The sequence below is a fragment of the Saccopteryx bilineata genome, chromosome 3, assembly GCF_036850765.1.
Source record: "Saccopteryx bilineata isolate mSacBil1 chromosome 3, mSacBil1_pri_phased_curated, whole genome shotgun sequence".
Classification (NCBI taxonomy): domain Eukaryota; kingdom Metazoa; phylum Chordata; class Mammalia; order Chiroptera; family Emballonuridae; genus Saccopteryx; species Saccopteryx bilineata.
In genome coordinates, this window is record NC_089492.1 from 42,642,310 (window position 1) to 42,668,413 (window position 26,104).

Consider the following 26,104-nt stretch of genomic DNA (forward strand, 5'->3'; position numbering starts at 1 on the left):
TTTTGATTATTCTAGCAATAAGGAATAGAATGATTAATAAAGTATACTTATGTTTTGGTAATATCCTTATTTCCGTTGGGCTTTGTAACTTTAAATATATTTAAAATATATATGTCAAAGGACTTTAAAAACTATAAAGTAGTATGAAACATGACTTATAATATTTCTTATAATATTAAATTTTGAATTTCATTAACCTTGTAGATCTGTAAGAAAACAGACTTATTAAGTATTTAGTGTTTAATATTTCCCATAGTGTTGGGATATATATTGTTTGAAGTTTTTATTTACTAACAGAGAATCATAAATACCACTTGATAGCCCTTGATGGTTAAGATTACAATATATTTTAAACTGTTTTGATATCTAACACCAAAACTGATAAAAATTGCTGACCTGTTAATGATGAGAAGCTCAGTTAAAGTATTCAAATATAGATATAAAATTGAGACTTGAGACCTGGCTGGATAGCTCATTGGTTAGAGCATTGTCCTAATGCACAAAGATTGCTGGTTTGATCCCCAGTCAGGGCACATACAGGAACAGATTGATGTTCATGTCTCTCCCTTACTCTCTCTTTTCCTCTCTCTAAAAAAATAAAATAAATATTAAAATAAAAAATGAAATAAAATTGAGATTTTGTTTCTTGTCTCTCTAAATATATTGTTGGGCAGATAAAATGTATTATGCTCACTTTGTTAAAGATGGAGGCCGTTGCCCAGGTGATATTAATGTGTGTTGAGAATCCTTGTAGCCTGGGGCTTGGTTTTGGGATTAAGCCTTTCCCACCCTTTTTGATGTGGGGTGGTACAATCCAATCATGCCTCAGAGAAGTAACTTTGTATTAGAGACTTCCCTATTTTATATATTGGATTAGAGGTTGTGAAGCTACACTATAAAATGAGGGTAGAACGAGAGCTTACTCTCTTGGTTCCTGGGATGATTAGCATGAGAGAGCAGAGAGGAGAGCAGAAAGAGGCCATGTGGCCAGGAGAAGCAGCCAAGATGGCGGAGTGCTGAGTGAGATGCCAGTTTGTGCAGAGTTTGTATCTGGGATAAGGAAGGAGATGGGGAACTGAGGAGAATAAGGCTGGTGAGCTAGAAACCTTTGATTCTAGGAAAACTCGGATAAGTCAGTGGCTTTGAGAGCACTGAATGTGAGTGGGTTTGGAGCCCAGAGTGTGTTTTTACTTGCCCGCCGGGTGCAAGCTAGAATTAAAGAAAATGGCCCACCAGTTTGTGGCTCTGTTGTTTCTTTACCGACTGTCCAAATCCAATGCGAACCTGCATAGGCCGGGCTGCTGTGATAGTGGCCCTGGCCCTGCCTGCTGGCTTTACATATATACATATAATAGTGATAGATTAATAATGTAAATTCAACTCTCTAATTTGAGATTTGTTTTAGTAATTTTATAGACAAATATATAATGAATACAATTATCAAAGATACAAAAGAGATATGTTGTAAATCAGCTGAATGAAAAGCTAGAGCATTGGCCTGGCATATGGATGTCCCAGGTTGGATCCCAGATCAGCGCACACAGGAGAGACAACCATCTTCTTCTCACCCCTCCTTTTACCCCTTCTTTTCCTCTTCCCCTCCCATAGCCCGTGTTTCTGTTTGTTCGAGTGTGGCCCCAGGCACTGAGGATCGCTCCATTGGAGCAAATCAGCCTCAGGTGCTAAAAATAGCTCAGTAGCCAAGCATGGGCCCAAGATGAAGTTGCTAGGTGGATCTCAGTTGGGGCGTATATGGGAGTCTGCTTCAGTATTTCCCCTCCTCTCACCTAAGAAAGAAAAAAGAAAAACTACAAAAAGTGTATTGGGGATAGAATTTGTTTTAATTACAAAATATCAGCATCTGGTTCTTGACTAATAAGTGATGATATTAGGGACATAAAATATTTTCCTATTTTGATTAAAGAAGTATAAATATTTCTAACAGAGTGAATGGCAGATGTGGAGCTATTCTTGCTGATGAAATGGGTTTAGGGAAAACATTGCAATGTATTTCGCTCATCTGGACTCTTCAGTGCCAAGGACCCTGTGGAGGCAAGCCAGTAATAAAGAAGACGCTTATTGTCACACCTGGAAGCTTGGTGAATAATTGGAGGAAAGAATTTCAAAAATGGTTAGGAAATGAAAGGATCAAGATATTTACTGTTGATCAGGTAAGAGAATTAAACGTTTAGCCTTAGTCAGTTTCTAAATTTGTAGTTTTACAAATCAGTACTGCAATTTTCACTATATAGCAGTTTTCCAAGTATATGTAACTATCTCCTTTGCATAAAAATGGAATCTTGGCATACAATTTGCTTTTGAGTTAATGTATTCTAATACTTGATTAATGATTGTGTGAAATATGTTGCTTAAATTTCATTTCACACAGTTTCTGCTTAGGTTTTGTTAAATATTTTCCTTTTTTTTTTTTTTTTTTTTTAGGACCACAAAGTAGAAGATTTCATCAAATCTCCATTTCATTCTGTTCTGATCATCAGTTATGAAATGTTACTTCGCTCCCTGTGTCAAATTAAGAATATAAAATTTGATCTTCTAATCTGTGATGAAGGACATCGTTTGAAGAACAGCACCATTAAGACAACTACAGCCCTCACTAGCCTCTCTTGTGAGAAAAGAGTAATTCTAACTGGTCAGTATTTACTTTGGGGGAGTTGTGATGAAATTGTTGCCTAGTGAACATATAAGACTTGTAATATTATATTAGGCATCCAAAGAATCCATGGTGTTGGATGGAGTTCCTACTAATAAACTTGTGATAATTGAGCTTTGGTAGAATTAAATTTTCAAGTGCACATGGAATGTTTTACAACCCAGATTTGGGGATTTTGAGGAATAAACAATGGCATCATGACAAAGAATATAGGAGATGGGGCTGGACTGGCTTTGCTTGGTTCCCAAGTCTTACATTTACAGCTATGCAACTTTGGGTAAGTTATTTAACTTCTCTGTGCCTCAGTTTTTATTTTTATTATTTATTTTAAAATCTGAAATAAGGATAATACCTTCTACTTCATCCAGTTATTGTGAGGGTAAAGAAATTATTCTATGTAATGTTCTTGGAAGACTGCCTGACACATGGTCAGAGTTATGTATGTGCTCCGTGCACATAGTTTATTGCTAGCCAAAGTTTCTGGTCCACGCTGTTGGGAAAGGTGGGGTGGACTGTCCTTTTCTACCTACTCCATTTTAGCGTAAGGCTTAGACTAAATTCAGGCCTGACTAGTTCAGTATAGTTTTTCTTCTATACCTCATGTTGGTCTAGTGTGGCCCTTTCAGTTTGCTGTTCTGGCAACTAAAGAAAGAAGAGAGTTCTATTTAAGACTAATACTTACAGCCCTTTTATTTTCTACTCAAGGCTTCATTTCTCTGTCATCTCAATGTTTTTTGGAACAAATAGGCGGGGAATGTTTGTTCTTATTGTGTCATGATCTCTTGTGTCATTTTGTTCTTCCTATGTTCATTTTTTTTCTTTTTAGATTTTATTTATTGATTTTACAGAGAGTGGAGGGGCAGGGGGAGTGATAAGTATAGTTGTTTCACTTTAGTTAATCATTGCTTGCTTGTTGCTTGTCATACGTGCCTTGACTGGGCAAGCCCAGTGTTTCCATCTGAGGATCTCAGCATTCCAGGTGACACTATCCACTGCCACCAAAGGCCAGGCTCTTCTTGCTTTCTTTATGCACATCAGTGCTATTCTTTGAAGTTAAATTTAGAGAAGGAAACAGTATGATCAATAGCTTGTTCCTGCAGTCAACAGCTATAGAGTAGTGTTGTGCCTCAGTGCAAAAAAGAAAACTCCTGTTCTGTTCTCCCTGAGTTGGGGTAAGGAGGATAATCCATCTTTAATTAATTCATGTTCATTTGACTTTGTGTAGGAGGATTGTATTAACCATTACCAAAAGTGACTCTGAAAACTATCTGTGTGTTTTTTTGTTTGTTTGTTTGTTTTTTTGTGACACAGAGAAAGACAGAGGCACAGATAGGGACAGACAGGGAGGGAGAGAGAAGAGAAGCATCAATTCTTCATTGGGGCTTGTTAATCTCCTTAGTTGTTCATTGATTGCTTTCTCATATGTGCCTTGACCTGGAGGGGGTCCTACAGCAGAGCGAGTGACCCCTTGACTCAAGCCAGTGACCTTGGGCTTCAAGCCAGCGACCTTTGGGCTCAAGCCAGCAACCATGGGGTCATGTCTATGATCCCACGCTCAAGCCAGCAACCCTGTGCTCAAGCTGGTGAGCCCGTGCTCAAGCGGCCACCTCAGGGTTTCGGACTTGGGTCCTCCACCTCCCAGTCTGATGCTCACCGCCTGGTCAGGCTACCTGTGCTTTTTAAAAATGATTTTGAGAAATGTTAAATGACCTTTATAGTCTTTAAATTTAATCACTTAAAGATTATAAAGGTAAAAAGGACAGGGATCGAATCTCTTAGGTATTTATACCCCCAAGATTTAGTAGATGCACAGCAACTGTTTGCCAGTGATAATAGCAGTGTGGAATCCGGTGATAGAAAAACTAGTGTTGCATACTTATAAAAGGCTATTTTTAAAGGAAAAAAAATGAGTTGAGGAAATGGAATACTTGATCAAGTAGTTTATGTATCTTTGGTTGTTTGAAGAACTGAGTGGATTCTTTATATTTAACACCCAAAGTAGCAGTTAAACTTTTTCACTACCCTTTTATTTTGAAACCTTAAGGCCAAAAAAAGTGAAGGAAAAAATATTTGGTTATGTTACTGGACTAAGGGGTCTGTTTGCCTGCTTGTATCAGAGCCCTAAAAAGACATGAACAGTAGTTTGCAGCAAAGAAAGTAAGGGTTTATTTTCAGGAAGTGGCCCATTCCCAGAGACAGGTGAGCACTATAATAGTTCAAAGACCTGGCTCCCCGATGGCTTCCAGGGGATGAGTTACTATATAATTAATTACTATGTAATTAATCATAGGGACTAAGGAGTCAGAGCTATGGTCAGGGTTATGTTCTCTACGCATTGATTGGTGCTAGGGGAGGGGGTGGTTTATCAGTGCATCCGGGCCTGATGTCAGCCATGGTGTCTCTTCATCTGATTTCCACTGCTTTTCTGGGCCTGGAACTGAAACATAACTGAGGTCTGATACTCTGTCTCTGGAGTCAACAGACCAGAGGCTTTGTTCCTAAGATTATTTGGCGCTGATCAGAACCTCATTGTCATGAAGCCTTAACGATCAAGGGAGTGGACATGCAAGGAAGAAAGAGGCAGGTAAATCATAGTGCTGGCTGAAGCCAGTTTCAATCAAAAGGAAAGAAAAGAGAAAAGGTCATATTAAAAAAATGAAGTTTCTATGTTGTTACAGTTATGCTGTGTTGGAAGAGGAAAATGGAGACTGTTCCTTCTTACTGCTCAGTATTGCTTTATTGGAAGAGTAGTAGGAGTTGTGAAATTAAAGGGCATTAGAAGGGGAAGAAAAAGATAAAAAAGAAGAGTGAGAAATAGGGGTTATTGAACCGTACTGACGGTAAGGAATAAAAATAGGTTCTCTCTCATTTGAAAATCAGATGATTTCCTTTAGCAAACATGGACAATTTTACTAATATTCTCAATCATAAGCAAATGCTAATTCAACTAGCATTCCAAATTAAATTTAATACGTGCAGTAGAAAATTGATTTGGGACTTTATTCAGAAGGAAGGGCCTGACTAGTGAAGATAGTTTCATTGGACTAGAGCATTGCTCCTGCTCTTACTTGGTCTTTAGCTTGTTTCTGTTTTCCTGTCATTATCACTGCTGTTCCCTGAGCTATGAATTTAGGTTAAAACTAGCCCCAACCTCTTATATTTAGAAATACTTGTAGTTTGTTTGATCTGCTTAGAATTGCCTCAATGAATTCTTTTTTATAAAGGCAGGATACTTGACTCCCAAGGTGATTTGTTTCTTATTGTGGAAGTAACCCTCGTATGTGAGTATGTGCAATGAATGCTACATGCATAATAGGTGTTCAGAAACTATCTAAGAATCAAATGGAAAGAACTTTGATTTTGTTTTCTGGTATTATATTTCTTTTTTTTTTGTATTTTTCTGAAGCTGGAAACGGGGAGAGACAGTCAGACAGACTCCCGCATGCGCCCGACCGGGATCCACCCGGCACGCCCACCAGGGGCGAAGCTCTGCCCACTAGGGTGCGATGCTCTGCCCCTCCGGGGGGTCGCTCTGCCTCGACCAGAGCCACTGTAGCGCCTGGGGCAGAGGCCAAGGAGCCATCCCCAGCACCCGGGCCATCTTTGCTCCAATGGAGCCTTGGCTGCAGGAGGGGAAGAGAGAGACAGAGAGGAAGGAGTGGGTGGGGGTGGAGAAGCAAATGGGCGCTTCTCCTATGTGCCCTGGCCGGGAATCAAACCCGGATTCCCCGCACGCCAGGCCGACGCTCTACCGCTGAGCCAACCGGCCAGGGCCTGGTATTATATTTCTTAGTGCTGTGTGTAACACATTTAGTTCATAGTTACTGGGAAATGGTTAGGATTTACTTTGATTAATAGAGTTGTGTTAGACTGCTAGGGCTACCGTAACAAAATAGAACAGACTGTGTGACTTAAACAACAGAAACTTATTTTATCAAAGTTTTGGAGGCTGAAAGCTTAAGATCAAGGTGTCAAGAGATTTGGTTTCTCCTGAGGCCTTTGTTCTTGTTGATGGCCATCTCCTCACTGGGTGCTGTCGTGGCCTGTCCTCTGTGCATGGGTATGCCTGGTGCCTTTCTCCTTCTCTTCTGAAAAGGACATCGGCCCCACCCTTGTGACCTCAGTCAATCTTAATTTCCTCCTTAAAGGTTCTGTCTCCAAATTCAGTCTCATTGGGAGTTAGGGCTTCAACATATGAATTTGGGGAGGATGTAATTCAGTTCCTAACACAAGGCAAATGATTATTACAAGCTGTTGGCTGTCCTTTCATTATTACACAGAGGAATCTGAGATTTGAAGCAAAATTCTTATTAAAGACTGAAAATTAAAAATAACCCCTTATACACACTCTCACACAGAATATTTCTTTATATGTACATATAAAATAGTTTTATTCATATACACATGCATATCAAAATGCACTTAAAGTAAACATTTTTCTGTGATACTGTATAATATTGAAAACGAATGTGGTGATGGATATCTATAAACCTATACTTTATATAGATTTCAAGAAAGAGAACTATAGGACCTAAAGGAAAAATCTATGTATTAATATGTATAAAGTGCTCTTAGAGCTTTTATGGGGGTTATAGAGGAGCATATAGGTGTAGGTTATTGGTAGAGTTCTAGTACTTGCATTGAGTGGTAGATTTATGTCTTAGAAAATAACAGCAGAACAGAGAAAAAGTATTTTGTGTGTATGTGTGTTGGATTAAAGGGAGGAAAAAAGAAAGAGGTCTTCCATTTCCCTAGAAGTTTTTCTTCCAAAGCTCTGAATATCGTTTTAATAAACATGTCAGGTTGACTTGAAAATCATTGATATTTCCTTTTTTCTTGTCATAGGACATTGCTGTTTAACAAGTTCTGTCTAATCTAGAATTAGAGATGAGTACTAAAAGCATTGAATTAGGGATTGAACTACCTCTATACAACCTTTGTTACAACTTCTCAGAATGATACTGTGCTAGTGTATTGCTTTCTTTTAGCCACATACCCTTCTCTTGTTTTTTTTCTCCTCCTTTTTCTTTTCTTCCATAAATCCTTCTTTATTATCCCCTTTTTGTGTTTTGCCTTTTTTCTTTTTTTCAGTTTTTTTTTGATTCATTTTAATGGGATGACATTGATAAATCAGGGTACATATGATCAGTGAAAACAGCTCTAGGTTATTTTGCCATTTGCTTATGCTGCATTCCCATCACCCAACGTCCAATTGTCTTTTGTCACCTTCTAACTGGTTTTCTTTGTGCTCCTCCCCTCTCCCATTCCACCCCCTCTCCTCCCCCCCACCCCGTAACCCCCACACTCTTGTCCATGTCTCTGAGTCTCATTTTTATGTCCCACCTATGTATGGAATCATAGAGTTCTTAGTTTTTTCTGATTTACTTATTTTGCTCAGTATAATGTTATCAGGGTCCATCCATGTTGTTGTAAATGATCTGGTGTCATCATTTCTTATGGCTGAGTAGTATTCCATAGTATATATGTACCAAAGCTTTTTAGTCTACTCGTCCTCTGATGGACACTTGGGCTGTTTCTAGATCTTCGCTATTGTGGACAATGCTGCCATAAACATGGGGGTGCATTTCTTCTTTTCATACAGTGCTATGATGTTCTTAGGGTATATTCCTAACAGTGGGATAGCTGGGTCAAAAGGCAGTTCAATTTTTAATTTTTTGAGGAATCTCCATACTGTTTTCCATAGTGGCTGCACCAGTCTGCATTCCCACCAGCAGTGCAGGAGGGTTCCCTTTTCTCCACATCCTCGCCAGCACTTATTCTGTGTTGTTTTGTTGATGAGCGCCATTCTGACTGATGTGAGGTGATATCTCATTGTGGTTTTAATTTGCATTTCTCTAATAATTAGTGATGTTGAACATTTTTTCATATGCCTATTGGCCATCTATATGTCCTCTTTGGAGAAGTGTTCTTTTTTTCAGTTTTGCTTTTGCCTCATTCTCTTATATTTCAGTTAGGGTGATTTCAGATAACAGACGTCTGAATTAAATGTGCTAATTCTCCCACATAACTGGAAATCTAGAGCTAGTGCAGGCTCAGTGGTGGTGATACAGCAACTCAACAATATCATTAAGGATTTTGGTTCTTTCTGTCTTCCACTGTGCTGGTGTTGGCTTCATCCTCATACTGGTGGCAGGTGACTGGAGCAGTTCCAGACATCACATCTAGATGTGGTGATATCCAAAGGAGAGCAGGGATCGGCTCTTCCTGTTTATCTATTTTCAAGAGTGAGGAAACTTTTCCAGAAGTTCCTCCCTCACTTCCTCTCCTGTCTCACTAGACAGGGTGGGACACATGATGTTGGTAGAAACAGTTGCACCCTTCTGAGCTACCCTTTTCTAGTAGCACCTATCTCTTAGCTGCTAGGACTGTTGATTAAACAACTCATGTCTCCTGTCTTTTCTGGAGAATCACCCCTGGTATCAATAGAATAAGAGCCTACTCTCTCACCTATAACTTGGTAAGTGATTGACTTCTGATAATTTCAGAAACAACTTTATGGCACAATTTATGCTATAAGGCTCCCTATAATTTAGCTTGAGCTATATTTATAGCTAAGGACATCTTTGCTTAGTTCCTCCCCCTGCTATTTTCTAGTTCCATTATTCCCTTTCTCCTGAGAGCACTCCTTCCATGAATCATGTGCAGCCAGATCCTTTAAGATAGGCTCTGCTTCTGGGGGACCCAGTATGGAGACAAACCCTTAATACACCAGTCATTGGCAAAGGGTGGGACTATCATGATTGGCTTGGGTTTATCAGTTGGAACTGGATGACTGGAAGCCAAACACAATGATTCTTTTACACCTTTCTCTTCTCTTTCCTTCTTTTCCCATTCCCCCCCCCTTTTTTTTACAGAGATAGTGAGAGTCAGAGAGAGGGATAGACAGACAGGAACTGAGAGAGATGAGAAGCATCAATCATTAGTTTTTTGTTGCGATACCTTAGTTGTTCATTGATTACTTTCTCATATGTGCCTTGACCGTGAGGCTACAGCAGACCGAGTAACCCCTTGCTCAAGCCAGCAACCTTGGGTCTAAGCTGGTGAGCTTTGCTCAAACCATATGAGCCCGTGCTCAAGCTGGCAACCTTGGGGTCTCGAACCTGGGTCCTCCGCAGCCTAGTCCAACGCTCTATCCACTGCGCCACTGCCTGGTTAGACCCATTCTCTCTATTTTTATTAGTCATTGTCATAGTTGTTGTTTTAAAGGATTACTTAACAAAATGCATACCAACATAAATATATTTTGTCTAGTCCTATGATATGTCTAAAAATGTAGAACTGATTAAATGTATTAAAAAAATTGTAAGTTTAACCTAGGGTTGACCCATTTAGTTTTGAGGGAAGTGATCATTAAACTCCCTGACACTGCAAAATTCATATTCTTTATGTTAATAAAATAAATGCATTTTTAAAACGAGTTTTGTTATTTATATCTTTGGACAACTTTTCCTAGTCTTTTATGTAAAAGTCATCTGACAGTGTACAGTTGGACTATGCTGATTTATATGTTCTTTTGATACTATAATTATTAAACATGCTGATATTTTTTCTGAAAATTAGTTAGCCAGAGTTATTGAGTATGTAATATATGCAGGATATATTAATCCATTTCAGTCTGTGTCAACATTTAGGATATGTGAAGATCCCAATTTGATCTGATAACTTTGAAAGGTGCCATTCACTGAGTGTCTACTAAATGTCAGGCACTGTGCTGGTCACTTCACATACATTCTCTCTCACTCACGCTCTTTCTCCTTTTTTTTTTTTTTTTTTTTTTGATAATACGAAAATCATTATCTTCTCACTTTTATTATTATTATTTTTTTATTTATTTTTTTATTTTTATTTTTTTACAGGGACACAGAGAGAGTCAGATAGAGGGATAGATAGGGACAGACAGACAGGAATGGAGAGAGATGAGAAGCATCAATCATCAGTTTTTCGTTGCGACACCGTAGTTGTTCATTGATTGCTTTCTCATATGTGCCATGACCGCGGGCCTTCAGCAGACTGAGTAACACCCCCCGCCCCCCCCTCGAGCCAGTGACCTTGGGTCCAAGCTGGTGAGCTTTTTTGCTCAAGCCAGATGAGCCCATGCTCAAGCTGCCTATCCTGGGGTCTTGAACCTGGGGGTTCCGCATCTCAGTCTGACGCTCTATCCACTGCGCCACCACCTGGTCAGGCTCTTCTCACTTTTATAAGTGAAAAAATCTGAGTTTAACTAAAGAGCTAAGGCAATATGTCCAAAGTCACAGTTACAATAATATTAAGAATTACTAAGAGTTATGGAACATTTATTGTGCTCTAGGTTCTATTCTAAGTATAGTATATGGATTAGATCATTTGATCCATACAGTCCTAGGATCTGTTATTATTATCCCCATTTTACAAACAATAAAACTGGGGTAAATAACTTGCTCAGGGTCACTCAGAGCTGCTGGTAGGATTGGAACCCAAGCCGACTCCAGAACCTACAAGCAGCTACTGTGCTGCACTAAATAAGAATTTAGTGCACAGTTAAAACTAGAATAGAAAATTTATATATTATTAACATATTATTTTCAACTTGATTTGGCTGCTCTTTTGTCCTCAGTTTTAGGGACTTTACTTACATTTCATTTAGTCCTCTTAGGGAAGAAAGTACAAATTTCTATACAGACCTGTGATGGTAAAACACAAACTTGACCTCATCACTTTTATCTCTTTAGGTACTCCAGTTCAGAATGATCTGCAAGAATTTTTTGCATTAATTGATTTTGTAAACCCAGGAGTATTAGGCTCTTTGTCATCCTACAGAAAAATATATGAAGAACCCATCCTTATATCAAAACAACCTTCTGCTTCTGAGGTATAATTTATTTTAATAAATTTAGGTTGAAAAAGAGCAGTATGTCTGGGAAGATTATCTATAATGGGTAATTTTAATCTAGGAAAAATTAAATTAGTATACTAAATATTTTTTCTCATGATCTTTTGACTCATTTCTTATTTTAGAAAATAACATTATCACTTTCTAAAAATTTATAAATAGGTACTTCACAAAGAATTTTAAATGACCATAAACATAAAAATACTAATCATTACTGGCATTGAAAACTAAACTAAAAGAATCATGAAGTAACTTTTGTAGTTTTCTATAGATGTTTTAGTTGACTAGATTTACAATAGTAATGGTAAGTGTAGATGACAGTAGTGTCCTTTACTGGTCGGAATGTAAGTTCGTACAAATGGCAATGTGTTTTGAAAGACTTAAAATTGTGTATATCTTGTAGCTTTGTGCAACTTTTAGGAATTGTAAAAATTGCTGAAAGATTTAGTTGTAAAGGTTAAAATTAGAAGCATACTAAAGGAAACAAACTAATTGAAAATAAACATTTCTGAGGTAAGAAAATAGTGTCTACATGTTGTATAGACTATTTCAGTAAATCTAAGACACTTAACAATTCTAAAATGCATCATTATTATATATACCAACAAGAAAAAGATGTTATCAATTATGTAAGAAGTCACTAGCTGTAAAAAGCATCCTATTTCAGAGAATCTTGAGTGAAAAAAAAGTCTCAGAATTAATAAAATACAGTAATTAGTCAACAAATATTTATTGAGCGTTTCCCAGATCAGGAACTATAAAAACAATCGTTTATATAAGTTTTTTATAGCATGGGAAATGCTTATGATACATTATTTAAAGATAAAATTGCATTCATTTATTTATCCAACACTTACATGTTAAAAGTTGACCAAATGCTAATTAAGTACTGAACATTTGGAATACAACAATAAGCTAAACTGGCTGGTTTTTTTGTTTCCATGAAGGTTCATAGCTTGAGATCTTTTTGTTGTTGTTGTTATAAAAAACTTAAACATATAAAATATGGAATATATTTGCATATTTATGCCAAGAAAGAAATTTGGAAGATATACATAAGCCATTTTTTTAATGATTAAAAAAAATTTTTTTTAATTACAGTTGACATACAATATTATATTAGTTTCAGCTGTACAATATAATAATTAGATATTTATGTAACTTACAAAGTGATCATCCCGATAAATCAGTACCTATTTGATACCATACATAGTTATTACAATATTATTGACGATATTTTCTATGCTATACTTTACATCCCCATGAGTGTTTTGAAACTACCAATTTTTACTTTTTACTACCTTCTTTTTCACCCATCCCGAAGCCCCCTTCATCTGGCAGCCATCAGCATGTTCTCTGTATCTACGTGTCTGTTTCTGTTTTGTTTTGCTTTTTAGATTCCACATATAAATGAAATCATACGGATTTGCCTTTTTCTGTCTGATTTGTTTTACTTAGCATAATATACCCTCTAAATCCACCATGTTCTTGCAGATGACAACATTTCATTCTTTTTTATGGCTGAGTCATAGTCCATATATGTACCACTTCTGTTTTTTTTGTTTGTGTGTTTCTTTAATGAGAGGAGGTTAGACAGACTCCCACATGTGCTGAGACCATTATCCACCTGGCAACCCCTGTCTAGGGCCAAATGCTTGAACCAACCAAGCTGTCCCTCAGTGCGTGGGGCTGATGCTTGGCCCAACCAAACTATCCTCAGCACCTACGCCAATGCTCAAAGTGATTGAGCCACTGGCTGCTAGAGGTGTAGGCTAAGGTCAACTGCTGCCTGTTCCCTGTCCAGGGCCATCTGGTATGAGCTACAGAGTGACTTGCAAATGGTTGCCACTAGTACTGAGCTTGTGATTGCTTAGTAAAAGGTACAGGCATGTTGAGACCAGATGTTTGTTTGGGGTTTGTGAACCTTTGAGTGATTTTAGGAAAGCCTGCAGCATGAGCAAAGCAAGACAGGCTATTATGGAAGTGGTACTGGTAGAGGCTCGGATGGTCCTGGGCAAGGGTGAACAGCTTAGCCACGTTGATGGAAACTTAGATTTGGTGGCCACCTGTGCCTATAAAGGGAGGGCTCACCGAACAGTGACTTCTGCCAGCACTTCTATCTGAGAAAGCTGCCCTTTCAGTCTTTGCCTTGTAGCCAGACCATTCCGTTCCTCCCCATATATTTATTCTTGGTGCCTTTGGAACTGCTGTTCCAGACACTGGAACTCAGAGCGAGTGACTTAGAGTAAGTCCATGCATGAGCCCTTTAAGAGGAATGTGTGGGAGTTTAGCAGCTCTCCATATCACTGAGCCCCAATCTCTGTGTCTTCAAAGCCAGAATTTATAGACACTTATCTTCCTGACACTGGAATGCTGGGTTGAGGAGCCTGGTCTGGGGTTGGGACTTTTTGCTCCTCAAGGGGGCCTTCTGCAGCTGAGAATACTTCCTGATTTGTAACTTCCACACATGGGCATGGGACCACCCTGTGCCTCATCTCTACCCCTATGAGTCTCGACATGGCTTGTAGTTGTAGGACTTCTGTTCAGCTTGATATCAGGCAGTAATTGTTTTTAAAGATTTTATTTATTGATTTTACAGACAGAGGAGAGAGAGAGAGGGTAGTGAAAAGTATCAATTCTTGGTTGCTTCACTTTAGTTGTTCATTGGTTGCTAGTGTATGTGCCTTGACACCAGGCAGGCCCAGGGTTTCGAACCAGCGACGCGCATCCCAGGTCGATGCTTTATCCACTGCTCCACCACAGGCCAGCAGTCTGTTCTTAATGATGGTTGTTCTGTAGTTTAGCTGTACTTTTGATATGGTCATGGGGGGATGTGAATACTGCATTTACCTACTCTGCCATCTTGGCCAGCATTCCTCCACACTTACCTTCTTATTGGTAAGAGCAGGGGCTGTATTAGAAGACCCCATTGGTCCTTTTGGCCCTGCTTTCAGTCTCAGACACCTGCTGTCTCTAGGCAGGATGTACACCCCCATTCTGTACCAGCTCCCACCAGAGTACCTGTGCCAAGTTGATATACATAAGTCTTGACAATAGTGGTTGTTTCTGGTTGATTAAAGCTGTTTTTTGGGTTTTGTTTTGTTGGGGTTTTTTTTGTATTTTTCTGAAGTGAGAAGTGGGGAGACAAAGAGATTCTTGTATGCACCCAACCGGGATCCACCCAGAAAGCCCACTAGGGGGTGATGCTCTGCCCATCTGGGGAATTGCTGGATAGCAACTGGAGCCATTCTAGTGCCTGAGGTGGAGGCCATGGAGCCATGCTCAGCACCCAGGCCAACTTTGCTCCAATGGAGCCTTGGCTGCTGGAGGGGAAGACAGAGAGAGGAAGAAGAGGGGGAAGGGTGGTGAAACACCATCTGGGTGCTTCTCCTGTGTGCCCTGGTCAGGAATCGAACCCAGGACTTCCACATGCTGGGTTGATGTTCTACCACTGAACTAATCAACCAGGGCTAAAGCTGGTTTTAATTTTCTTATATTTGTCTAGTTGTATTTAATGACTTTTCTTCATTGAACCTATTTCTTTTTGTTTTGTAATAAAAATTGAAAACAGTTTTAAAATATAAAGGAAATTTTTAATTTACATATAAACAAATATATACATGTGGTATTTATTTTAAGCTTTATTGTGAAGTTCTGTATACTCTAAAGATTATAGAGAAGTTGAATATATATTTTATTCCTACCATATTTTGATTTAAAAACTGTACTATTTAATGAATAATGTATAATGATTTTGAAAGAATCTGCAGTGCTTTGTACCAATAAGTTTCTGTAGGCTTAATCTTATTATCAATAGCTTGTCTAAATATTTGCTTAGTAGAATTTACTGTATCAGTTCTTTGCTTTTATTTTAAGACTATGTATCATTACAATATTTACATAAAAGCTTACAGAATAATTTAGTTTGTAGATTATTTATTTTTGATGGATCTAATCGATGCCAAATAGCCAAACAAACAAAAATTTGTGGCTTCAATTAATTAAATCATTATACTGAACATTTAAAGAGATGATGGTTGGTTTTTCATTCCCAAACATGTATTCTATTTATTGTTAAATAAAAAATCTGAAAGGAAGTAACTAGTTTATCATTACAAAATATTTAATGCTCATTTTAATTGCAGTTATTTGTCTATAATACTTTAAGTCTGCTATTTTTTCATAGGAAGAAAAGGAATTAGGAGAGAGAAGAACAGCTGAGCTTATTTGCCTCACTGGACGCTTTTTCCTTAGAAGAACCCAAGAAATAATAAATAGATATCTTCCACCGAAAATAGAGACTGTAGTCTTTTGCCGACTGGGAGCACTACAGATGGAACTTTATAAAAAACTGTTGAGTTCTCAAGCCGTCAGGTTCTGCCTTCAAGGGCTGTTGGAAAATAGTCCTCACTTAATATGTATAGGAGCTCTTAAAAAACTGTGCAATCACCCCTGCCTTTTGTTCAACTCTATAAAGGTAAGTTGTATGTGAGACTGTGTCAGGATATGAGCTGAAGGTTCTATGTCATGTGAATGACATGACTAATCGCTGGGGTTGCATTTTGTGGGTTTTCCCAAAGATCTGAGTCTTTTCAGTATGGTTCTGCTACAGAGCAGGTCCAGTCTCCTGCTTGTTCTCCAGAGTATGTCCCCATTCACAGAGCTGAACTAGGGATGAAATGGGTTGAGGCTCTGCTCCATATGTGCCCTGTGCCCTTTGTACCTTGTCTAGTACTTTGTCCTGGTCTCCCTTCCTATTGTATATTAATATAGCCACTCAGTCCTGTTTGTTTGGTGCCAGCAAACATAAAATTTGCCATTAAAAATAATTTAAGTTTTTCATTAGAAAAGTATGTATGAAATTCAGAAAGTCACAAAGAAGAAAATAAAAATTATATACTGGTTAGAATATAAATTGCTAAAACTGAAGATAGTTTGGTAATATGTATCAAAAGCCTTATAGTTTTGTATATTTTGTTACCTGGCATACCACTTTCACGAATTTATTATAAAGAAATAAAGCTCTCCAGCCAGAGAAAACCAGATATTGGTATTAATAATAATAATCTTAGTTAACACTTATTAAGCACTTATCATGTACTAAATATGAAGTACTTTTTTAGAATTATTTTATGTATTTTTTATAAAATTTTATGTAATAAGTACTATTACCATCCCCAATTTTTTTTTAATTAAGTGACAGGCCAGGGTGGCAGAGAGGCATTCCAGCATACACCCTGACCAGACCAGGATCCAACCAGCAAGCTCCCTATTGGGCGATGATCTATCTGCCTATCTGGGGTTGCTGCTCTGTTGCTTGGCAACTGAGATATTTTAGTGCCTGAGGCAAGGCCATGGAGCCATCCTCAGCGGTTGGGCCAACCTGCTCCAGCCATGGCTGTGGGAGGGGAAGGGAGAGACAGAGAGGAAGGGGAGAGGTGGAGAAGCAGATGATCGCTTCTCCTGTGTGGCCTGACTGGGAATTGAACCTGGGACTTTCACATGCCGAGCTGATGCTCTACTTCTGAGCCAACTGGCCAGGGCCCAAGTATTTTGATCTTTTAGAGAAACTGAAGTTTAATGATGCTGTGCTTATTATTTGATATATGTTTTCCTACTTAATAAATTGTGAACATTTTCCAAAATAAGATACCTTATACAAGTATGATTTTTAATGGCTACATAGTTGAGCTGACCATTTGGATATTTAATGAAGAATAGTGAGAGTTTTCTGTTTTGGAGTTGGAACTGACTACCAGTCCCTACTGTACTACTTGCTAGTTCTTTAACTATGGTCAGGTTACACCTGTGAGCCTTAGCTTTCTTAACTGGAAAGCAGAGACAATAATAGTTTCCTGGTAATGTTATTGGGCAGTTTGATAAAATAATATGCAAAGTTGCACAGAAACTATTAATAGCCTTTTATCTCCTCCAATTTGCCCTTAACAATTTTTATTCTTATATATTTTGTTTTTTTAATTGATTGGTTGATTTTAGAGAGAGAGAAAGAAAGAGAAGGAAGCATTCATTTGTTGTTCCACTTAGTTGTGCATTCATTGGTTGCTTCTGACCAGGGATCAAACCCACAGCCTTGGTGTTTTGGGATGATGCTAACCAACTGAGCTAACCAGCCACGGCCTTATATTTTTTTCTTCAAACAGTAAAATCATAATTTTCAAACACAAGATGCTGAGGTCATTAATCACATACTTATAAAATGCCGTGTTGTACGAGAAGTCTCCTAAGTTTATCCTGCAATGGGTTATTATATTTACATGGTTTATTATAAAAGTCAGCTGCCAGCTGCTGTAACTCTGTAATAGACAGGATTATGATTATTTATTAAGCCTTTTTTTTTTTTTTACAGAGTCAGAGAGAGAGATAGACAGGGACAGATGGTAACAGAGAGAGATGAGAAGCATCAATCATCAGTTTTTCCTTGTGACACCTTAGTTGTTCATTGATTGCTTTCTCATATGTGCCTTGATTGCAGGCCTTCAGCAAACCGAGTAACCCCTTGCTCGAGCCAGCGACCTTGGGTCCAAGCTGGTGAGCTTTTTTGCTCAAACTAGATGAGCCCGCACTCCATCTGGCGACCTCGGGGTCTCAAACCTGGTTCTTCCACATCCCAGTCCGATGCTCTATCCATTGTGCCACCGCCTGGTCAGGCTATTAAGCAACCTTTTAAGAAACATATACATGATGCCCAGCAAAAATAGAAGCCAAAAATTTTTCCTTAAAAGAAAGATCTTATAGCCTGACCAGGCGGTGGCACAGTGGATAGAGCGTTGGACTGGGATACGGAGGACCCAGATTCGAGACCCCGAGGTTGCCAGCTTGAGCACGGGGCTCATCTGATTTGAGAAAGGCTCACCAGCTTGAGTCCAAGTTGCTGGCTTGAGCAAGGGGTCACTCGGTCTGCTGTAGCCCCATGGTCAAGGCACATATGAGAAAGCAATCAATGAACAACTAAGGTGCTGCAACGAAGAGTTGATGCTTCTCGTCTCTTTCATCTCTTTCTCTTCCTGTCTGTCTGTCCCTATCTGTCCCTCTCTCTGTCTCTGTCAAAAAAAAAAAAAAAAAAGAAGACCTTATAATGGTCCAGAATGTAGCAGCTAACTAATAACAGGCATAGTACACTACATAGGATACTACAAATAAAGATCAATATATAGCCTGACCAGATGGTGGCGCAGTGGATAGAGCATCAGACTGGGATGCTGAGGACCCAGGTTCGAGACCCCGAGGTCGCCAGCTTGAGCACGGGCTCATCTGGTTTGAGCAAAAAGCTCACCAGCTTGGAGCCAAGGTCGCGGGCTCAAGCAAGGGGTTACTCGGTCTGCTGAAGGCCCACGGTCAAGGCACATATGGGAAAGCAATCAATGAACAACTAAGGTGTCACAGCGCGCAACGAAAAACTAATGATTGATGCTTCTCATCTCTCCGTTCCTTTCTGTCTGTCCCTGTCTATCCCTCACTCTGACTCTCTGTCTCTGTAAAAAAGTAATAATAATAAAAAAAAAATTAAAAAAAAGATCAATATATATAAAATGGCTGAAATGAGCCTTCCACATGTGATAAATATGGTAAATTAGGAGAAAGTGAGGAGACCTGCCAGTCCCAGAAACTTAACCTAAAAAGTGAGGTAGTCATTAATAAATATAATCTTTGTTTACATGTCCACATGTCAACTAGCCAGTTTTGGAATGGGAATTGCAGAGGTATTGATAATCACTCTGGAATAAAATTATTCTAAAAACTATTGGAAAGATAAAAAATACTGGTGTAAGAATACATTTCTGTTAACTGATTGGCAGAATTGCTCATTCTTGCAGAAGAAATTGATAAGATTGAGGGAACTGCTGTGCTTGTTTTTGAGTATCACCTGGGAGGTGCTGTGTGAAACCCACAAACCAGGAGAGAAAAGTATAGCAGGGAGGGGAAAAGGGAAGAGTGAAAAAGAGGTATCGATGATGAGAAATCTCAGGTTTTTGGAGAGGATAGATTTTGTAGCACTATTTGTCCTCTGTTTTTCTCTCCTTTACTTCTCTGCTTCCCCCTCCCCACACACACACACAAGTTACATCTAGACAATGATAATGTACTTAAAGGGTAAAGGCAGCAGGCATTAGGAGACTACACTAGAACTGCTCTGTAATTAACTTAGTAGGATGTATGTTACTTTTTTTTTTTAATGACCAAATTATAACCTGTAAAGATTTACATGATAGTTAGCTTGGTCTTTTCAAGTAGCTATTAATATTCACCCCCTTTTTTGTTTCCATAATTTTAGCATTTTCCCCTTCCAATAAAAAAAAAATCACGAACCAGTGTTAATTATTCTTTCGAATAGGAAAAAGAATGTAGTTCAACTTGGGATGAAAATGAAGAGAGGAGTCTGTACGAAGGCTTGATAAGTGCATTCCCTGCTGATTACAACCCTCTCATGTTTACGGAGGAGGAGTCAGGAAAACTACAGGTGCTGACAAAGCTCTTAGCCGTCATCCACGAACTTTGTCCTACCGAAAAGTAAGTGGTCAGTCTCATGAACTGCTTCAAGTGTTCGTGGAAGTTTGGCTTAGAGTATGTTCTTATTCCCCCAACACTTCCTTTTTTTTCTTTTTTAAAGAAGAAAACTTTAAAAAGAAGTTGTTTTCTTTGGGGGCATGGTCAACTCTCAGTATTCGTTAAACTCATCATTACCAATGTGTCTGTAAGTTTTTATTTAAGAGAAAACTAAATGTAAGTAAATACATATATTTTTTAAACTCTAGAAATGCCTTTTGGTATATAATACCTAGCTTGTACCTTAATCTCTTTTACAGTCCTTCTTTTACTGCCCCTTAAATGTTGATAGTCCTTAGGGTTTTCTCTTGAGCCTCCTTTCTCTGAACACCTTTTTGGGTTATCTTTACTCCCCATAGTTTTTAACTGTCATCCATTTAGTATTGATTACAGATCGGTCTCTTTGGTTCAACTCTCTCTTCTAGTTTCCACATCCTTCTTTTTAATTGTTTAATAGACACCTAAATCTATCCTGATCTCCTGCCAGACTTTAAGTTTAATATAAGCAACTTCATCATTTTGCCATTGCAAGCCCGATCCTCTTCATTCTTCCTTGGCTTGACGAGTGGTACATAATACAAACAAAAAACCTTATCTTTTCTTTTTTTTTTTTTTAACAGAGACAGAGAGAAAGTCAGAGAGAGGGATAGATAGAGACAGACAGACAGACAGGAATGGAGAGAGATGAGAAGCATCAATCATCAGTTTTTTGTTGCAACACCTTAGTTCATTGATTGCTTTCTCATATGTGCCTTGACCGTGGGCCTTCAGCAGACTGAGTAACCCTTTGCTCAAGTCAGTGACCTTGGGTCCAAGCTGGTGAGCTTTGCTCAAACCAAATGAGCCCACACTCAAGCTGGCGACCTTGGGGTCTCGAACCTGGGTCCTCCTCATTCTAGTTCGACGCTCTATCCACTGTGCCACCGCCTGGTCAGGCAAAAACCTTATCATTTTAGACTCAACTTTTCTCCTTCATTTCGTCATTATCAGTCACTGAATTCTATGGATTTTATTTCAGATCTTGGGACTCCATTTCCTCCTAGTACCGAGATTTTTGTTTTGTTTCTTACAGTTACTGATTTGGGTTATGATAGTCTCTTATAAACTATATATTTCCCTCTTACTTTCAATCCCATTACATATCAACATTGCTCTAAATCATATTTCTAAATAGAAATGTGACATGTTACTCCTTAAAAAAAAAACCATTCAAAGACTCCCAGTTGTCTTCCAGAAATTTCTAAGCACTTTAGCACATTGGTCAAGATTCTCTATGGCCTGGCTAATACCTTCTTTTCCAGCCTCATCTCTCACCATTCCTTCATTCCTGTCACGTGGTCCAATCCTACCAAACTACCTGCAGAACTTGTCATTTGCTCTGTTTCTTACCCTGCACTCTTCCCTGTTGTGGTTTCCTGTCACCGTTACCTCCTCTTCTCATTCTCTGGCCAGCCTTTTCTCTTCATTAGTACTCAGCTCACACTCTGCCTCCTTTCGGAAGCCCCTAGCCTCAGACTGAGTTAGCCATCTCTCTTCTGTTCTTTGTAGCATCTCAGGGAGTGTTTCTCACATTATAGTTAATATTTAATCATTATTTCTCTTATAAGTCCATGTAGTGCAGTGACTCTGTCTTGATTATCTTTAGGTAGGAAACCTTCAAACTGCCTCAGTGAATTAAGGCAGAAATACATAGAAAAACTGCAAATTAGTGATTATGTTTGTCAAGGAGTTTTAAGATCTTCAGAGGATTTATAGTATCATTTGACTTGTGAAAATTTTTAGAGCCCCCTGAGTCTCTGGGATGTTTTCTTTTAGACTCAGTGAAAGAGCCTCATTTCTACCTACATCAGTAGGGCAAGAATAACTGACAACACCATGAAATTCCCTATCGTTTTCAATGTGGTTTTTTTCTTGATTGAGCATTCGCTTAGTTGCTATAGATCTTTAATTCCCAGAGCTCCTATAAAGTTATTTTCATCAATTTCCAGATATTTATTTAATATTTCCATGGGATAACGAAAGATGTCTTAGTCCAGTGACATCTTGCTGATATCACTCATCTCATTGTTTTTGATATTATCTAATGACCACCTCTTATGGTTCATGAGAATTTAGCACTCTGTGTCCTCCCTTCACCTTATATCCTTCCAAGACAGTTAAATAAATTCTGGTTTAATTAATGTTTACAACTATGATATCACAATTAATTTGTTTACCTCTAAGACAAACAGCTCACATGATTACAGTTCCTTTCTTTTTATTTTTGTGTTTTTCTGAAGTGAGAAGCAGGGAGGCAGAAAGACTCCCGCAAGCGCCTGACCGGGATCTACCTGGCAGACCCACTAGAGGCGATGCTCTGCCCATCTAGGGCGTTACTCAGTTGCAACTGGAGCCATTCTAGCACCTAAGACAGAGGCCATGGAGCCATCCTCAGTGCCTGGGACCAACTTTGCTCTGATGGAGCCTTGGCTGTGGGAGGGGAAGAGAAAGATAAAGAGAAAGGAGAGAGGAAAGGGTGGTAAAGCAAATGGGCACCTCTCTTGTGTGCTCTGGTCGGGAATCGAACCTGGGACTTCCACATGCCTGACTGACACTCTACCACTGAACCAACCGGCCAGGGCCTACTGAACAACTTTTTCTCTCCTGGAGCTATTGATTGCCTTTTTATCCCTCTTCCCCATTTACTTTATTTTCTATTACAAAGTCTTCTCATACCCTTCAGTACCTGGTAGTAATGTACATGGTTCCTATCAGTCTTTAAGTTCCTTTATATACTGCTCACAAAAATTAGGGGATATTTTATCATTTCATATTCATTTTGAAATATCCCCTAATTTTTGTAAGCAGTATATTTTGTCTCTTATCTTGGAGTGCTCTGCTGTCCTGCTACAATTTGAACTGGTTGTTCTCTAATCTTGCTACATAGCTACCATCCTGGAACTTTGCTTAACTGTCACCTATAAATGCCTTTTTCTTCTCATCTGTGTTGGATTTCCTATTTCCTGTGTGTCACGTTTTGCTAGAGTATATCCTGTGGTAGCTTTCTAAGAAAGCGAAGATGAGAGGTAAATATTTTTTGACTTCTTCTCTGTCTGAAACTGTCTTTATTCTACCCTAGCCTTTGACTGACAGCTAGCCTGGTAATAAGATTCTAGATTGAAATAGTGTTCTCTTAGAATTTTGAAGTGATAGCTTTATACATATTCTAGCTTTTGGAGTTGTTTTTGAGAAGTCTGATGTCTCCTTGTTTTATCAAAGATAGAATTTGTATTTCTGGATTTTATTCTTTTGCTGTTTTTAGGGTGACTTCAGAGAGGTGAAGAAGGCAGACAGGTATTTACTTCACGATCTTAAAACAGGAAGTCTCTTAGATATTGACTTCAAAGTTGAATTTGAAGGAGAAACCAGTGTTTTAATGTATGTGGTCATTGTTGCATGTTCTATAAAGATCAGGGATAATATTATTTAGTATTTACCTTTAATTAAAATAATCAAATATTGCCTTAAAATTGTATATATCAAGAGTCTTTCTTTTTGATTGATAGGGTGGTGTTGGTATCCAACTACACACAAACCTTGAATATTTTACAAGAAATATGTAATCGTCATGGATATGCTTATACAAGACTTGATGGACAAACACCAATTTCTCAAAGGCAGCAAATTGTTGATGGCTTCAACAGTAAATACTCTTCTGATTTTATTTTGTTGTTAAGTTCAAAAGCTGGTGGTGTGGGACTTAACCTTATTGGAGGATCTCACTTAATTCTCTATGACATTGACTGGAACCCAGCCACTGATATCCAGGTAGGACTATTTTTTATGCATTAAATAAACATTATAGGCCCTGGCCATTGGCTCAGTGGTAGAGCATCAGCCTGGCCTGTGGAAGTCCCAGGTTCGATTCCCGATCAGGGTACACAGGAGAAGTAACCATCTCCTTCTCTCCCCCTCCCCCTCCCTCTCCCTCTCCCCCTCCCCCTCCCCCTCCCCCCTCCCCCTCCCCCTCTCCCTCTCCCTCTCCCTCTCCCTCTCTGTCTTCCCCTCCTGCAGCCATGGCTCTAATGGTTCGAGCAAAGTTGGCCCCAGGCACTGAGGATGGCTCCATGGCCTCATCTCAGGCACTAAAATAGCTTGGTTTCCAAGCAATGGGACAGTGGCCCAGATGGGCAAAGCACCGCCAGGTAGGGGGCTTGCCAGGTGGACTCCAGTCAGGGGCACATGTGGGAGTCTTGTCTTTCTGCATCTCTGCCTCTCACTTAATAAAAAAAATAAAAACAAAAATAAAAAAACCATTATAGAATGCCTACTAGGGATATGCCTGGTGGGAATACAAAGATGACAATGTATGATTACATGTATTCATTCTTCACAATAATCCTTGCAAGTGTGGATATTATTAGTCCCATTTTCCAGATGAAGATTTGGAAGCTTGTTCTAGGTCACATAGCTTATAAGAGGCAGAGCAGGGATTCAAATCTAAATCTGTATGTCTCTACACTCTAATTTACTGCACAATTGGGCCTTCAGGATGCTTATTACCATCAGGGGAAGACAATAAAGTATTATAGATGCTATAATCAGTTTTTGTGCAGAATACAGTAAAGATATAAAATTAGCTTATTTAGGAAAATATTTCAGAAGAAGCCTTTAGTTTTCTTCAGAATACAGTCCATCTTTATGTATTTTGAGATTTTTACTTAAAGATTAGCACCTCAGTTGATAGCTGTGTTTTTATTACAGTGAAAGGTACAGACTACACTCAGTAAAAGTAAAAAGGTACATAGGGCAGAGTCCTGAAGAGACCGGGCAGGAGCTTCCAGTCTTCTTCCTGTACTGGAATTGTAAGGACCACACTTAGTTCTCTTAGCATCAACAAGTGATAATTGTGAAGTATTGTCAAATGGAGGAGTTCACTTGTATCTTGGTGTCTAGATTTTTGTTGGTGATTGGTCCTATAAGCATGCAGTACTTTAGGTATTCAGTCTCCAGACCCACCAGAGGTCAAACTGACGGGACATAGTCCAAGGCTGTCATCTAAATCACAATGGTAGCATAAACTATCCAGTGTGGCTCAGGGCCCCAGGTAAACAAAAATCCTCTTATTAGGCAAGAGCTTAGAGGTTATCTCCCAGGAGCTGCTTGGAAAGCCAGACTTTTCTTTGGAATGTGCAGGGTTTAAGTGTCAACCTTTTACTGTACAATATTATTGATCCTTAAACCACAAGGAACTGCCTAGAGCTTGATGTGATTGCAGGTATCCTAGGGATTCCTTAGGGACAAATCATGAGCTACTTTGACTGGAAATAAACCCTCCATGCTAACGACATATATACAGTTCTTTGCATTCTTGCTGTTTAAACTCACTGTGCCATTCTCTGATGCAGCTAGGCCAGCCCCCTCTTGCTGCTACCCTGGCAGTTACTTTACAGTACCACAGTGGGTGTCTGTCCCTTTATTTTTCCCAGGAAAAAAACAGGAAGTGGAGAATGCTTAGGTAGGCCTGGGCTTTTTCTTTTTTTAAGCTATAAGTAAAATCTAGAATTCCTAATCTTAACTGTATTAATGCAAATGGCTTATGTGGAAAAGATGATTAGTTTTAACTAGACTCTGAGAATTCTCATTTATTTTCTAAGGCAATGTCTAGAGTGTGGAGAGACGGTCAGAAACATCCTGTACATATTTATAGACTCCTAACCACAGGTAATAATCCTTCAATGTGACAAAAAAGGAATTCCCTTTCAATAATTAAAAGAAAAATTTGTTGGCCTGACCTGTGGTGGCACAGTGGATGAAACGTCGACCTGGAATGCTGAGGTTGCCGGTTCGAAACCCTGGGCTTGCCTGGTCAAGGCACATATGGGAGTTGATGCTTCCTGCTCCTCTCCCCTTCTCTCTCTTTTTCTCTCTCTTTCTACCCCCCTCACTAAAATAAATATATCAAAAATTTTTTTTTAATATTTAAAAAATTTTGTTAT

General features: G+C 38.9%; 1 protein-coding gene across 2 annotated transcripts in view; it reads left to right on the forward strand.

Annotated features, from left to right (window-relative positions):
• RAD54B (RAD54 homolog B) overlaps positions 1–26,104 on the forward strand; it is a 146,297-nt gene that overhangs the window by 113,292 nt on the left and 6,901 nt on the right. For both annotated transcript variants that reach the window (XM_066266066.1, XM_066266063.1), the window contains 7 exons: positions 1,946–2,171; positions 2,443–2,650; positions 11,401–11,540; positions 15,748–16,038; positions 19,915–20,090; positions 23,672–23,933; positions 25,763–25,829. In XM_066266066.1, coding sequence (XP_066122163.1) covers positions 1,946–2,171; positions 2,443–2,650; positions 11,401–11,540; positions 15,748–16,038; positions 19,915–20,090; positions 23,672–23,933; positions 25,763–25,829 — 1,370 coding nt within the window. The remainder of the gene's footprint in view (positions 1–1,945; positions 2,172–2,442; positions 2,651–11,400; positions 11,541–15,747; positions 16,039–19,914; positions 20,091–23,671; positions 23,934–25,762; positions 25,830–26,104) is intronic.